Source organism: Podarcis pityusensis, assembly GCF_964106645.2.
Source record: "Podarcis pityusensis genome assembly, chromosome: 14".
Taxonomy (NCBI): Eukaryota; Metazoa; Chordata; class Lepidosauria; order Squamata; family Lacertidae; genus Podarcis; species Podarcis pityusensis.
In genome coordinates this window covers 15,135,224-15,151,809 of record NC_138039.1, presented here as the reverse complement: position 1 = coordinate 15,151,809, position 16,586 = coordinate 15,135,224, and the positions used below count along the sequence as shown (strand labels likewise).

Sequence of the window (16,586 nt, the reverse complement as noted above, 5' to 3'; positions counted from 1 at the left end):
TTACCTTGAGCCCGGCCTCCTGGAACCTGGTCAGCACGGCACGGAGGCGCTCGAACAGCTGCTGGTGTGAGTCTGCAGACACCAAGATGTCATCAAAATATGGTACCACGCCCGGAAGCCCTTGCAGGAGACGCTCCATAAGGCTTTGGAAGATGCCAGGAGCCACACTCACCCCGAACTGCAACCGGCGGCAACGGAATGCCCCCCGGTGGGTGACGATCGTCTGGGCTTCAGCAGTGGCATCATCGACTGGCAGTTGTTGATAGGCTTGGGCAAGGTCCAGCTTAGCGAAGACCTTACCCTCACCCAGGGAATGCAGCAGGTGTTGGACAACAGGAACCGGATAAGCGTGCTGCTGAAGTGCCTTGTTGATCGTGCACTTGTAGTCAGCGCAGATTCTCACCGACCCATCTGGCTTGACAGGCGTGACGATGGGGGTTTCCCACTTTGCGTGGTCAACCGGCTCCAAAACTCCTTGGGCGATCAGTTTGTCCAGTTGTTCGTCCACCTTAGCCTTGAGAGCAAAGGGAACCCGGCGTGGCTTTAGCTTGATGGGGGCGACTTGTGGATCAAGGCTAAAGGAGATGGGCGTACCTGTATATTGGCCCAAGGTGCCGTCAAAAACCTCGGCAAAGTCTTTGACCAGACCCTCAGTCTCTGCGTTAGAGATGCAGTTGATGCCGGTGACTTCCAGGCCGAGGGCATCAAACCAGTCTAGCCCTAGGAGGCTTGGCCGCTGACCTTCGACCACCACCAACCGGAGCAGGCCCGAAAAATCCTTGAAGGCGATCCGGAACCGGCCAACGCCTACCACGGGAATGTCGTTTCCCTGGTAGTCTCTCAGGTGTACGCGGTGAGAGTCAAGTTGCCTTTTGGACACTCTGGGTACCAGTCTTTTGATGGTGCTCCATGACACGATGGACAGGGCAGACCCGGTGTCGATCTCCATGTCACATGGAGCTCCTTCAATGAGCACCGTGACGTTCAGCTTGCGTCGCGTAGGCGAGTCGGTTTGGCCAATCGTGGTTCCAGACGGGCAGCGGCAGTTGGTGAGAGCGAAACAACTTTCCTTGGCAGACTGGAGTGAAGACTTGGACTTGCGAGTCGATGAAGGGGGGGTGTCAGACGGAGCCGATCGGCAGACCTTAGCGATGTGGCCCCTTCTGGAACACTTCCTACAGATGGCGTCTCTGAATCGACACTTGGCACGGGAATGGTTGCCTCCGCAGCCAGCACATTCCGGTTGGCCCTTGGACTTCTGTTGGAACTTCCTGCGCTCCCGCTTTGTCTGGTGCACGTCATCGTCTTCACTGGAGGATGCCTCCTCACTGCTGTCCTCTTCATGATGCACCGGAACTGGCTCCCTAGCAAGACGCGGGCTGCTGGACTTGCGGATCTTCTGGGCGGAGCGTTCAGCAGCTTCTGAGGCCACAGCTTCCTCAATGGCTTTCTGTAGCGTGAGGTCTGGCTTGGCTAGGAGGCGCCGTTGCAGATGGATGTCCCGGACCCCGCAGACGATTCGATCCATCAGGGCATCGTCTAAGTCTCGGAACTCACAGTGCATTGCAGCCTGTCGCAGGGCGGTGGTGTAGTTGTTGATTGACTCCCCCTCTACCTGGTTCCGGTGGTAGAACGCATGGCGGGCAGCAATCTTGGACGGCTTTGGTGCGTAGTGGTTGCGGAGCTTCTCTTGGATCGTGTCCCATGGTGTTGCCTGGACTGCTTCAGGCGCAACCAACGCTCGGGCCGTCTCAAACACCTCAGGCCCACAGAGGCTGAGGAATAGGCCCCGCTTCCGATCCTTTGATACTGCTGTCAGCTCGTTGGCTTGGAGGTAGCAGTCGAACCGAGCGAGGTAGGAGTCCCATGATTCAGAGGCTGGCGCAAACGGCGGTAGAGGCACAAGTGAAGCCATGATTCCGATGCCGGCGTGAAGGGCGATGGATGGAACACAGTGCTCTAGCCAGAACAGTCAGCTCTGAATTGGTTCTGCCCAGTGATTTCGCTCAGTGATTTCGCTCTGTGATTCAGCTCAGTGATTCAGCTTAGTTCAGAGGCTGGCCGCATCTGGCTGTGCTCTGATGTCCATCCATCCCACCCTCGTCGCCAGTGTTAAGTCGTGGGTTGACATAGCAGCCGGCACAGCGATTTCTTCAAGTAGCTCTTTATTATGGTAAGCTGGAATAGAACTGACTGCGAACAGCTCAGCCGGCCTGTATTTATAGGCAGCCGGCTGTCAACATTGTAACCACAACAGCCCAGAGTTCCCGCCTAAAATAACTGGCGCGGACCTGAGTGAAAACTATCTACAGACCTGAGTGAAAACTATATACAGTATCCCCCTGTTGGCCCAGGGTGAAACTACACTACATAACACTCTACAGGTGAATAAGGAAACTCATAGAATTGTTGGAAGGCACCCCAAAAGGGTCACCTAATCCAATCTGCTGAAATGCAGGAATCACTGAATAAGTGCGGCCCGTAAGAATGCGACCTGTTCAACCGCGTTGAAATAAAACTGCCATTAAAAACAACAACTCAATTCCGCGTCCTCGGTTACAAAACGAGCAGTGACCTTTGTTGTGTATTTTTTTAAAAATAACATCTGTTTTTCCTTCATTTTGTTACGTTAGTAGAGAAAACAGTTGCAAACCTCAAAAAAAGGAACAAGAAAAATGATGAAAATGAATAACACAGTAAAGGATAAGTGTAAACAATGCTGCGGCACATTTGGATGTGGCATTGTGTTAAATTTCTCAGGCTATGTACAGATAACACTGTCCAGATTGGTGCTTCTGTGCATGTGGTAGTTAATAGAGCAGGCATAGGCAAACGCAGCCCTCCATATGTTTTGAGACTACAATTCCTATCATCCCTGACCACTGGTCCTGTTAGCTAGGGATGGTGGGAGTTGTAGTCCCAAAACATCTGGAGGGCCAAGTTTGCCTATGCCTGTAATAGATTGAGGGCACCATTCACTCTATGCTACACCGTAGACCAGAGGTCGTCAAACTAAGGCCCACAGGCTGGATACGGCCCACCGGGCTTGTTAATCCAGTCTACAAACCTTGCGGACCCTGCCGCCCACTCGGTCAGTCCCTGAGCTAAACAGGCGCAGCGCAGAAGCCTCACCATGCGGAGACTGACTTCCGCGACGCGGCACAGTTTTTGATTGGCTGCAGGAAGCTCCTGCAGCCAATCAGAAGCCACAGGCGCCTCTGGGCGCTGCCCCTTCCTTCCCGCTAAGGTGGCCAAGTGGGAGGAAACGGCCAAGCAGGAAGGAAGCGGCAGTGGCATGGAGGCTGCCTCTGCCGCCCAGGCCAGCGGCTTGGGCTCTCTGCCCCCCGAGACAGAGGACGTCGACTCTGCCAAAGACAAGGCAGCATCGGCGGTTGTGGCATTAGTGGCATGGGGGGGGCTTTTGGGAGGTGGTGGGTCCAGCCCCCCACAAGGTCTGAGGGACAGTGGACCGGCCCCTCCTGAACAAGTTTGCTGACCCCTGCTGTAGACTGTATGAACCACCAAGGCAAATGTAGTTAGAGAAGCCTTCAGTGGCAAATGCTACCGTGTGTGTGTGTGTGTGAGAGAGAGAGAGAGAGAGAGAGAGAGAGAGAGAGAGGGTCTGGTTTGGACAGGTCTATAATGTTTAATACACCTAAATTTGAGTAGTGAAGGCTGCTCAATCTAGACAAAGTCACATGGGCTCCCTAGAGACTAAATATCCTGTTATTCATGTAAGTTTACTAATTGTATAGGGCATGTTGTCATTTTTATTTTATGTTCACACGTTTCTGCTTGGCTACAACCTGTATCTACATCTGCGCTCAGTGGGGTGTTGGGTTAGGGTGATTGCCGAGTGTGAGAAAGGGTGTGTTTGTGTATTTAGTTGCCTTATTAATAAATTTCAATAATACTCTCCAAAGCATTCAACTCCAGCATATGTAAAACAGCTTTGAGGAGTGCCTTTTATGGTTAAGGTAGGAAATAAAATAAACACAAAAGAACTTAGACAAAACATTTTTTGTTACCAGTGACAATAGCTCTCAGAGGCTGGGCTAACAAAAGAATGTTCATTGGATAACAGGCCAGGAGGGAATGTAACTCAGCACAAGTGACCCTGAATCTGTTTTTCTGATTGGAGCTACGGTCTCTAACAGTGACCTCTCAACCCAGGGACACATAGAGCATTGATGAAAAGCACATATTTATCTTGGGCCCTTTGGAGCCAATACAGGGCTGATTCACATGACACCCTCAACCCAAACACAAATACAATTTGTCTGCAACTAGATTCCGGTTCATGAAAGCTAATGCCATAATACATGATGGCTTTAAAAGAGGCTTGTGCAAATTATTGGACGACAAGGCTATCAATCTTTTTGGGGGAGGGGCAGGGGCAGAGGAAGAGCGCAAGAATTCCATTTCTCACATGCAAGTGCCACTTTTTCAACACCAGCAATAACCAATAACCATGACAAAAAATATATATAATAACTTGCCTCGGAATCCGCTCTAGGATTCATACAAAGCTTCTGTAGTATTTTGGAGACCACCACCACCTCATCCTCCTTCCCCAGCCATCGTGCTGTTTTTTCCCTTTCATATAACAGGCTGCTCTCATAGATATCTTTGGTGTCTACTGCAGAAGTAAAACCAGGCAATGGGGAACAATTGAAACACATAGTCATCATTCTGTGGCCTTAGGAAAACCACCAGAAAGGCAACTCAGCTCTCAGCTTTCTCCCTTCCCATCATGATATGCAATATATTACATTACCATACACATTATTATTTTTTGTTAGCATTTGGGAATATTGACAATTTACCATCCCTTTAGTGCAAATTTCTGCTAATCTAAAATACAAAACTGTGATTTCCCACCCCCCCTTTAATGTATGCACTTCTACACATGCTTTATCCAAGGATATGCTTTTCTGTAGACATGACTTGGCTGGAGAACAACAGCATTGCAAAATTCAGAAAAGTGCAAATTTCAAAGAATGGCTGTGTTTTACTTTGCACATTGTTTACAGAAGTGTGACTTGAGTAGGTTGAGTGGGGTAAAATGAGTCTTATACCCCAAGCAAGGGCAGTTCAAAAAGACTTTTTATTAACTTGTCATTGCTTAGAGGCATTCCCTAATCCAGGGTGGGTAAACATTTTCAACCCCAGAGCCACACTGTGTGTGTGTGTGTGTGTGTCACATGCCAGTGATTGGTGCTGGCACAAAAGTGGACATGCCACACACACACACACACACACACACACACGAAACTGTGATTTTCCTCCCTCTCTACCCAACCCAAGGTCATGATGGGAATGAAAATCACACCCTCTTTGCTCTTTAGATGATCAACCTGCAGAGAAGAGAGGTCACTTGGCTTGGGGATGGGGCAAATAAACATGGTAACAGGGTCAGGCACCAACCTCTTTCATGTGCTGTGATTTCAGCTTCCGTTCGGAACAGTTTCATTGCCATCCGAGTCTGGGTCTTCACTCCGCTGCCCTTCCTCCCAGGAGATGTAGTGAGATGAGACTCTATACATTGGGATTCTGCCAGGATTCCCTCCTCGAACTTCTGAACACACTCAAGTTTGGAGGATATGAGCTGCTGATCAGGCTAAAACATAGGGATAGAGAGATGATCAAATGTCCACTTAGGCCACATTCACACCATACATTTATAGTACCATGATGCCACTTTAAACAGTCATGGCTTCTCCCAAAGAATTTTGGGAAAGTCATTTGTTAAGGGTGTGGAGACTTGTCAGGAGACCCCCCCCCCTTTCTCATCACATAGCTACAGTTCCCAAGGTTTTCCCTGTGAAAAGGGTTTGATTGTTGAATCACTCTAAGAGTTTTAGCTCTGTGAGGGGAACAGGGGCCAACTAATACTCTCAGCACCCTTAACAAACTACACCTCCCAGGATTCATTGTGTGTGTGAGTGCGTGTGTGTGTGAAAACCATGACTGTTTAAAGTGGTATGACAGTGCTTTAAATGCATACTACACATCAGGCCAAACAAGCTGTGTATTCCTCCAAATGTTGTGACGCCATTTCAGTTTGAAAATGTACATTTTAAAATGAAAAGTGTGCACAAGTGTGGAGGGAAAAGCATTTCAGGAAAAAAGCGCATACCATTTAAATTGCATTTTAGCTTGTATTTTAAATTGCCCCCCCCCCTATGTTTTTACTGTAATTTTACTGTTGTTAGCCGCCCTGAGCCTGGCTCTGGCTGGGGAGGGCAGGGTGTAAATAAAATTTATTATTATTATTATTATTATTATTATTATATGTAGATTTTTCATATAGCTTTACAGAATTATAGAAAACAGGCTGGGACAGGCTTACGATCGGACATTATGTGAAACTTGCACAGAAATAAAAGAGCCTGATCTATTCCTACCTTGATATGAACCATTCCCCATGTGTCTACAGGCTCAACACAGTGAATTGCCTCTTGATAAATAGTTGTTCGTGTTTTTAACACATATAAGTCCTTGAGTAACAACATAGCTAGCTTCTTGAAAGAAATAGTGGAAGAACAAGAGGTTCAACAGTACTTACTGGTGCATTGGGCAAAGCAATGGACCTCAGAGAAGTCATTCCAGAAAACCGGTGAGAACACAGGTTTAAATCTTTCGTCTTCAAAAGGAGAGGCCCTTTCTGCTGATATCTGGTTGGGCATTTCCCCAGGACATCCACCTAATCAACAATCACAAGACAACAAAAGGGAATTATTTTATTGGGCTCCAAAGTGCATGATAATTCGAACCTACAACCCAACAGAAGGTGCATTGGGTGGGGGGAGAGAGATAGGTCTGCAGTGTCTTAGCCCTTGGAACTCTCCCTCCCACATACATTGGCCTTGCTTTTCCACAAAACCCCCCACAACATTTGCCTGACTAGGATGTGCTTGTCCGGACAGACTCAGCATGGGTACGCAAACTAATGCGCGGGGTCCGGATGCAGCCCAATCACCTTCTAAATCTGGCCCACGGACAGTCTGGGAATCATCGTGTTTTTTACATGAGTAGAATGTGTCCTTTTATTTAAAATGTATCTCTGGGTTATTTGTGGGGCCTGCCTGGTGTTTTTACATGAGTAGAATGTGTCCTTTTATTTAAAATGCATCTCTGGGTTATTTGTGGGGCATAGGAATTCGTTCATTTCCCCCCCAAAAATATAGTCTGGCCCCCCATAAGGTCTGAGGGACAGTGGACCGGCCCCCTGCTGAAAATGTTTGCTGACCCCTGGGACAGAGAATAGGGAGTTGTGTGTGAGTGTTTGTAGAAACCAACTCATTCTATAATGGTAAAATTTATATTTGTTGCTTCACCCACTTCTGAGCGAAAGAGCATCTCCATTTCATGGCCAATCCCAGTCTGACTATGAATGAAATAAGAGAAAACTGCATAGTAATAGTGCTGTGTGTGTGTATACTGCCCTTCATCCGAAGATTACAGGGCACTTACTTCACAGTATAAAATCATTTGGAAACTATTGCTTCCCATTGGCCTTTGAGACTATACTTTTCTCATCTCTGATGGTGACGGTCATTCAGGTAGATGATGAAAGGTGGACATGTGTCATGGTTGTGACCCAATATATGTGGTGCCCAATAATTATTTCTGGCTTGGTTGGACAATAAATGAACAATTAAGTCTGTTCCATAACTATCTATTATTTCTTAATGCTACGAATGACTGGTAATTTGTACTTTCATGGGATGAATTTACTGTATTTCATTGTATAGGCTAATTCACAGAATTAGAACTGTATCAAACAACAGACGTCCCCCCTGTGTTGTGTTATGTCGATGTCATGTTAGGGTTGCTCTGTTAATGTATGTGGATGTGAGTGTGGTGCTATGTGATGTTACGTAGTTCTAAAAGGGGCAAGAATTAGACTAAGGGGGGAGGAGGGCAAGTTGACAGCAAAAGCCCCCCTCCCACTCGACGGGTTGCAAGTAAGAAGGCAAACAGTTGAGGGCTGGCAGAAGGCAGACTGGGGTTGAAGAAGAAGAAGAAGAGTTTGGATTTGATATCCCACTTTATCACTACCCGAAGGAGTCTCAAAGCGGCTAACATTCTCCTTTCCCTTCCTCCCCCACAACAAACACTCTGTGAGGTGAGTGGGGCTGAGAGACTTCAGAGAAGTGTGACTAGCCCAAGGTCACCCAGCAGCTGCATGTGGAGGAGCAAACCCGGTTCCCCAGATTACGAGTCTACTGCTCTTAACCACTACACCACACTGGCTCCCTTCAGTTGGTGGAGCAGTGCACATTTTCCCTAATGAACAAGTCTCCACTGTACAAAATTCACCAATATTTCAGACCAGGAGTATACAGTGGTACCTCGGGTTAAGAACTTAATTTGTTCCGGAGGTCCGTTCTTAACCTGAAACTGTTCTTAACCTGTAGTACCACTTTAGCTAATGGGGCCTACCACTGCCGCCGCGTGATTTCTGTTCTTAACCCGAGGTACTATTTCTGGGTTAACGGAGTCTGTAACCTGAAGCGTCTGTAACCTGAAGCATCTGTAATCTGAGGTACCACTGTATACTGGACCAAGGCAGCTTTGAATGTTCAGAACTGCTCACCTCTTCCACGCTGCCATTGGTCGCTGCCACCAAGGATGTCTGAAGAGCACTGAGGATGCCACGCTTGATGTTGAGTGCCCAGATTGGCTCACTCCCTTTGGGGAAAATCTTCAGAATCTTTCCATTATGGTAACAAAACCAAAGGGGATGCTGCTCCAGCGCTTCCCTGTAAAATAGGGAAGGGGAAGGTTTCTTGGTCCCCACCCCCCTGATGTAAAATAACCACTTGCTTACAAATGATGTACATGAGAAGTCAATGGACCACATCTCCCACTCATTCAGATACTCTAGCTTGGTAGGAAACCAGCCCTTCCTAGGATACTATATTGGGTTGATTCAGGATATTTGTAAATACCTTTTGTGCCAGACGCATCTCTGTGGGGAGGGAGTTCCACAACTTAGGGGCTGCCACAGATAATACCTTCTCATGGGGTCAACCACCCAAACTACTGATCTTAACACCTGTGGGGGTGGGTGCAGTCTTTCCTGTATAGGCCATGTTGCTCCCAAGTTATTTTGCTCCCACAGCAAGGACTCGTTTTTGACAAAGTCTTGTTTTACCTTAAACTTCCATTTTCTTTGTGCAGCCTGTCTTTGGACCCAGCTGTCGTCTTGATCTGGACATCCTGCAACTGGGAACGGCAACGATACTTGTTAAAAGGTTCTTTTCATCGTATGGCTAACTACAACGGAGAAGGGTTGTGTGTGGGGGGAAACGTTGGGATTTTGCAGACTGGTTGAACCTCTGGTGCTGGAGACCAGGAGAACTGGCCCAGTTGTGTTGCCCTTTCTCTGATGGAAGGGGGAATTTGGAGCTCTTCACAAGGAGAAATGAGGTAAGAGGGTGTTTCAATGGTTCAGAGAGATAAATAATGTATTGTGTGATGGGTGAATTGCTCTTAACTCTCCTTGAATTTTCCTTGTGACACTCCTTCACTTCATGGGAATGTTGGGATTGTAAAAACACAACCCTTGGAGGTGAGTGGGGCTGCTCCCATCTGTGGAGGTGGGGCCTGGTTCTAGGCAACTATCCTGCACCCTTCTGTTGCTGCCAACTCCTGAGCTGCCTCCTCCCTCAGCTGCCCACAGCACTCCCTGGCCTCCATTGAGATTCTCTGCTCTCTTGGAGGTCAGGGGGAATAGACAATGCCATTGCTCCTTCTTCTGAAGTGACTAAAGGCAAGGAACAAGGGAGAGAGCCCCCTTCCTCCAACCCCAGGTCTCACCAATCAGGCTCCCTATGTTTTTTCTTCCTCTTCCTATTGTACTGGAGCCGGGGGACCAAACCTCATATTGACAGCACTGCAGCGCTCATGACAGGTTTTCAAACTTCCCAAATCTGAACTTCCACTCCTATAATTGGAGCAGGAGACAAAGCCTTTTGTGCCCCTGTTGGACTTGCCACCACACTCACTTTTAAGACTCTGTGACATCTTGCCAGTACTTCAACAACAGCGGTGCCTTCAAGGGAAATGCCACTCCTTTCTTCGGCCCTTCCTGGAAGGAATGTGTTGGTCGAAGTGGAGTATCTATAGCTGAATCTGGATCCAGTTGGGAGAGGCAGCACATTGATTTCTAGCGGGGAGAGTAAAGTTTTGAGACAACTTTGTTATTGACAGATGGGCACAAAGGTGTGCACAAAAGTGTGTACATGGGGTGTGCTGGGTGTGCCCAGGCACACCCGAATGGTTGTTGTCATTTTTTAATGACACAGGCAGAATTAAAAGGCTGGACTGGATCTGCACTGGAGCTACAGCTCCTACCAAATGCAAGCAGAAGCTGCAGATCCATCCCAGCCTTTTTCTTCTGCCTGCATCTCTCTCAAACACATAGCCCCACTAAACTTGGTGTGAATATTCCCAATCTGGCAGTGGTGGTCTTCATCAAAGGTTGCATGCCAGGCACCATTTGGATTAAAGATGGCAGACTGAAACATGACTTTGGCATGACTTCACAATCTGGAACATACATAATGGGTCCAAAATAATAAATTACACTATCCATTTTTTAAAAAACCCCCCCCCACACAATATATTGGGAGTTCTACAAATTCCCTGGTAGTGTCCCACTAGCTTTTAATGCTATTTTTACCAATATATAAATTTGTATGCAGTTTTCCCACAATAAACACATTTTGTGCACATAATGTGTTTAGAGCACTGCATTGCAAAATTCAGAGGAATGTGAATGTTGAAGGACAATTGTGCTTCAGTTTGCATATTGTTTCCGAAAGGAAAAATTAGGGAACTTCGTATTAAGATACAAACTAATTTTCTCTCCCCTCCCTACTCTGAGGTTCTTCTGTATTCATATTATTTATCCAAGAGGCTAAAACTTGCTGGATAATTCCCTGCCCCACCCCCATATAAACTGCCCTGCCACAGTTCAGTACAAAGAATTTGCCTTGTCTACTCACCAGCACATTGAGAGACACAGGACTCTTCATGCTTTGAATTCTCCAGAGTTCCTATAATAACAAGCCAAGAGGGATTGCAGAAAGGCATTTAGAGAAAACTCTCTGTAGGTTCAGTTGCTGATCCTGCAGCTGTTTATTTACCATAGACCTAAAAAAAAAAAGCTTAAAAGCAACGTCACATTTACAGGAATTCAGGTTGACACTGTCATCTTGGAGACCACCATGTTTATTTAGCAATAATAATAAATGGATTCTATCCATGAAGAAAATGGCAGTTTTTGTTCTAAAACCATTTCCTCTGCAGAATGTGCTTTCGGTTTAATCCACACAAGGGTTATGTTTCTGACAATTTCAATCTGATTAATATTAACTATGATCCAGTTCCCCTTTTCCCTGAAACCTGATGATCTTCAGAATACAAAACTCTGCTCAAAAAAATAAGAACGGGTCTTTTTGGCATCCTAGTCTTACAGTGGCCAACCAGATGCCAGTGGGAAAAACACAGGCAGGATCTGAGCGCAAGAGCACTCTCTGCCCTGTGGTTTCCAGCAACTGGTATTCAAATGTGTGCTGCCTTTTGATTACGGAGGCAGAACATATACAGTGGTAACTCGGGTTAAGTACTGAATTCGTTCCGGAGGTCTGTTCTTAACCTGAAACTGTTCTTAACCTGAGGTACCACTTTAGCTAATAGGGCCTCCCACTGCCGCCGCGCGATTTCTGTTCTCATCCTGAAGCAAAGTTCTTAACCCGAGGTACTATTTCTGGGTTAGCAGAGTCTGTAACCTGAAGTGTATGTAACCTGAAGCGTATGTAACCCGAGGTACCACTGTACATCATGGCTAGTAGCCACTGGTAGCCTTCACCTTCATGAATTTGTCTAATTCTCTTTTAAAGAGAATTGGTGGCTGTCATTGCCTCTTGTGGGAGTGAGTTCCACAGTTCACGTAGTGCATGAAGGAGTCTTTTATCTGTCCAGAATCCCCCAACAGCTTCACTGGATGTCCCTGAATTCTAACGTTCCGAGAGAAGGAGAAAACTTTTCTCTGTCCGCTTTCTCTATGCCATGCATAATCTTGCAAACTTCTATCATGTCGCCTCTTACTTGCCTTTTCTTTAAACCAGAACACCCCCAAATGTTGCATCCTTTCCTTACAGAGGAGCTGCTCCACACCCTGGATCATTCTGGTTATTCTCTGAAACTTTTCTGACTCTAAAACATCCTTTTTGAGGCCCTGAAGGAAAAACATTCTCCCAAGCAAAGGCATTAAACCAGCCAATGTGCTTTTAATCAAGCCATCTTTCTCCTAATGTTTCAGTTGGGATTCCCTTGGATATTAAACCCAGACGAAACTACCTGTCAGCTTCCCTCTTGAAGCATCTCTACCCAACCTTCACACATGGTTGAAGCTTTTGTCTCCAACATCCACCACATACAGGAGTTACCAACCTTTTTGGACTGATAGGCACATTTGCAAACTGGAGAAACATAAGGAGTACAGCCTTTTACACTGACTACAACAGAATGCTGTTTCCAAGCCTCATTTTTTTGAGGGGGGGGGGATGCAGGAAGTGGGGATGATAACCTGTGGGCACCAGGGACAGCCTTTGAGGGCGCAAGTGTTCACCATGTTGCTGCCCCTCTTGCACAAATCAGACCTGCAACAAAATATCGTTAGGAAAACATTCTTTAAGAAACAGATAAAAGTTCCTGGAAGCTTTAAAGAGGGTTCCAGAATTTTTCTTTAGTGTGTAGGAATGGCACTCTAGGCTTGATTGGTGTCAGCTGGAGGTGCAAATTGAGGGAGGAATGTCAGGTGTGCATGCAGGAGCCAGGCCCTGTGACCAGTAGGGCTCTGCAGAACTGGGGCCTTCCTAAGTTTGTTCTGAAGAGGTAAAGCATGGCCTCACAGGTGAGGCCGATTGGTAACTCACAGCACCTGGTGGCAAGAGCTGGGAAGGGATATATGGTCAGCATTTCCCTTCAGCTCTTTGCCACAGCAACACGCTTCCTGCCTTGCTGTGTTTGGCTTCTTGCTTCCTGATCCTCGGACCCTGGACTTCTTGACTTCTTGCTTCCTGACCCTCAGAACCTTGGCTTCCTGGCTTCTGGACCCCCGTTCCTGCTCCCACCCTGCCATCTTGCCCCAGGCCCTGACGTCCCCTGCTGGGACATTGATCGCCCGTGAACAGGACCGTGACAAGGAAGTTGCAGGCTGCAATTTCTACACGATGAAAGCACACACACATGCTGTCAACAGCACGCATGCTGACAACAAGTAAGACAATGTGTGCTGCTGACACTGTGAGTTTTGCTGTCTCAGGATTGTTAATCACTGGACTGAGAATATACCGTGCTGGAGAGATAAAGAAGGAATGTAAATAGCTTGAATACAATCGTAACAGAAATGCTTGTGCAACCAGTCAAGCAATAAAGCTCTTGAAGAAGAGGAGTTGGGATTTGATATCCTGCTTTATCACTACCCAAAGGATTCTCAAAGCGGCTAACATTCTCCTTTCCCTTCCTCCCCCACAACAAACACTCCGTGAGGTGAGTGGGGTTGAGAGACTTCAAAGAAGTGTGACTGGCCCAAGGTCACCCAGCAGCTGCATGTAGAGGAGCGGGGAATCGAATACAGTTCACCAGATTACGAGTCTACCGCTCTTAACCACTACACCACACCACACTGGCTCTTGACTGTGGATTTGAATATGACTCCTGTTCTTGTCCTCTGCCTCTGGGGAAAACTCTGCCACAAACAGTAAGAAGTGGTTTTACTGAGGTGCCACCACACAAGCAGAAAAAACGTAGCAGAAGAGTGTGGGCGGTAGCCTCTAATAAACATTGCTGTGAAAAGTGCTCCTGTTCAGAGTGCCAGCCAGCCACACCCCATTCTAGGATACCATTGCACCTCCATTTATATTTTCCCTACAGTCGTGTCAGTATTCCATGGCCACTGAGCATGCACTGGTTACATTTTTGCAAAGCAACCGCCCAGCTTAACATTGGGACAAAGAAGAAGAGAGAGACCAGAAAAAGAGGCTGAATGAGTATATGTAATTGATCCTTGGAAATGACACGAAATGGGGGTCTGTTCTAATTTCAGAATTAAATTCTGAAGCAGGTAAACTAATAACATGTGTGGCACCCCAGAGCATGTGAAGGCATCTTGCCCTCTCTGCTGTAACTACAGTTGGAGGCTACACATCTAGTGAAAGGCAGCAAGCCCAAATAATGCAATTCCCAGACAAATTTCACAGTAGCCCTGGCAAATTTCACTTCTCTGCTGTCGTTTATCTTGACATGAGTTTATACTTTAAATTCATCACATTTGCATTTTCCATTTATAAAGAATTAGCTTCCAGTATACAAAACCCCAAAAAACTTAACTCTTGCAGAACAGATTCAAGGGTTTAAGAGATGCTACAAAGTGAGATAGTTTGAAAGGAATTAAATAAATAGACTGTGTTGCCCTGCATTCTTATACATGCCTGCGCAATAGGAAATCCCACTGAGTTCATTGGGACTTACCCGCAGGTAAATAGAAATGGGATTGCCACCTTAAAGTTAAAAGGAACAACACTTCAAAAGTGCTCAGCTGTAAATTACTGTTGTTACTGCAGTAAAATGTCTAAATGTTTCTGTTTGCAAATTTTCCCCTGCTCTGCAAAAAGGGGGAAAAACACCTCTTAGTGACACAACTTTGGTGTGTGCATGTGTGTGTTTAACTTCCATGCTAATCCTCCCCTCTGCCAAACATCTACCTCTTTTTTGAAACATTGAGATGCTATCAACTCAATCTAGATAGCACCGCCCCACCCCTGTGCACTTTGTTTTATTATTCTAAAAAAAAACCTTACATCACGGCAAGTGACACATTTAGTAGTATATTGAGCTGAGCCCTGAGAGAACAAGCATGTATTTTAACATCCATTTAACTGAGGGTGAGCAAATCTATTTCCTATCATGTTTTTAGTTAAAATTCCATTAATCTGCAAAATGCTTAAAGATTTTTTTTTTTAAAAAAAACCTATTAAATTACTTGTTTGAATGTACATTTTCTCTCTAAATACACACTGAAATGCATGTTTCAATACATTTTAAGCAACTGAGAATGGAGTCACAAATGTCAGACAGACGAAACCTAGTGCACACCCACCCATAGGCGTTCATATAAGAATGTGCAAAGATTAAGTTCCCCAAGCAGCCTTACCTATAGAACAATAAGGCTGGGGTAGGTGGAAAACAAATCACTGATCACCTCACATCTTCTGAATTGGCAGATATGATTTTAGCCAACGCCTGCTACGGATGACGGCTCTCCGTTTTTCCAATCTTAAAATCAGCTCTCTGAATTTCTGCAGCATTTTGTGTGTGTTTCAAAATTCTCATGAAAATTTTAGCGTGAAATTCTCCTCATAAATAGAAAAGATTGTAAGTTGATAGGGTACATGAGGGTCATCTAGTCCAACCCCCTGCAATGCAGGAATCTTTTGCTCAACGTGGGGCTTGAACCCACAACGTCACTTAACAAACCCACCTTTGCAAAGCCTTATAATTCCTTTTTGAATGTCATTTTCACTAATATATTCATTTAGATGCACACTCCACCCAAGTAACACATTTTTTTTTGTACACATTCCTAGGCTGGAGAACTGCATTGCAAAATTTGGAAAAGTGTGAATTTTGAAGGATGGCTGCGTTTCAGTTTTGAGTATTTGTTTCGGAACGTGTGAAATTGGTGGGTTCACCTTTAAATGACAACTGAATTGAATTCCTTCTCCCCCACTTCTACCACCTGCCAACCTTCCCACCTATGACAAAAAAAAGGGCAGCCTCCACACAATCACATGCCAGGCAAATGAGATCACTTCTCCAAAGCCGCATTTTTGCATTTGACAGAGAGAAAAGGAGGGGTGGTGGGGGAGGAGGAGAGTGAGAGTCGTGGTTTCCAAAGAGATGAAATGGTTAATTTAGTTTCTTCTACTTACGCCTCGATATGCCGGCTGCAAAAATGGAAAGGAAAATGATTATGTGCCGAAACTCCATGGCGTTGGAATTCTCCTCAGTGTTTGCAAAACCACATCAGACCTCCCTTTCAGAGGCAGCTCTGGAGGAGCGCAGCTGAAGGAAACTTTTTTCTTCACAAAAAGCAGGAGCTGACGATTTCAGATCTTCAAGCCAGGGGAGGGGTTGAGGAGGGTGGGATTTTTTTTTGTTCGCTTGCTTTGGGATAAGGGGACATCTGCCCAACCAAGTGAAGTTCTTTCATATTGCTTAGACAACACCTCCTCAATGATTTTATACACACACACACACACACACACACACACACACACAGTGGTACCTCGGGTTACAGATGCTTCAGGTTACAGACACTTCAGGTTACAGACTCTGCTAACCCAGAAATAGTACCTCATGTTAAGAACTTTGCTTCAGGATGAGAACAGAAATCATGCAGTGGGAGGCCCCATTAGCTAAAGTGGTACCTCAGGTTAAGAACAGTTTCAGGTTAAGAACGGACCTCCAGAACGAATTAAGTTCTTAACCTGATGTACCACCGTATA

General features: G+C 46.0%; 1 protein-coding gene across 1 annotated transcript; it reads right to left on the bottom strand.

Annotated features, from left to right (window-relative positions):
* Nucleotides 1-4,351: 4,351 nt before the first annotated feature.
* On the bottom strand, nucleotides 4,352-16,123 carry LOC308462453 (apolipophorins-like; the record flags this gene model as incomplete). Its single annotated transcript, XM_080980110.1, has 9 exons — nucleotides 16,011-16,123; nucleotides 11,019-11,069; nucleotides 10,017-10,177; nucleotides 9,164-9,234; nucleotides 8,603-8,768; nucleotides 6,569-6,706; nucleotides 5,428-5,620; nucleotides 4,500-4,639; nucleotides 4,352-4,375 (listed from the first exon to the last, which is right to left on the bottom strand). Exons 1-9 carry the CDS (start codon nucleotides 16,066-16,068, stop codon nucleotides 4,352-4,354), a joined length of 1,002 nt encoding a protein of 333 aa, XP_080836236.1. The 5' UTR covers nucleotides 16,069-16,123.
* Between the last annotated feature and the right edge of the window lie 463 nt (nucleotides 16,124-16,586).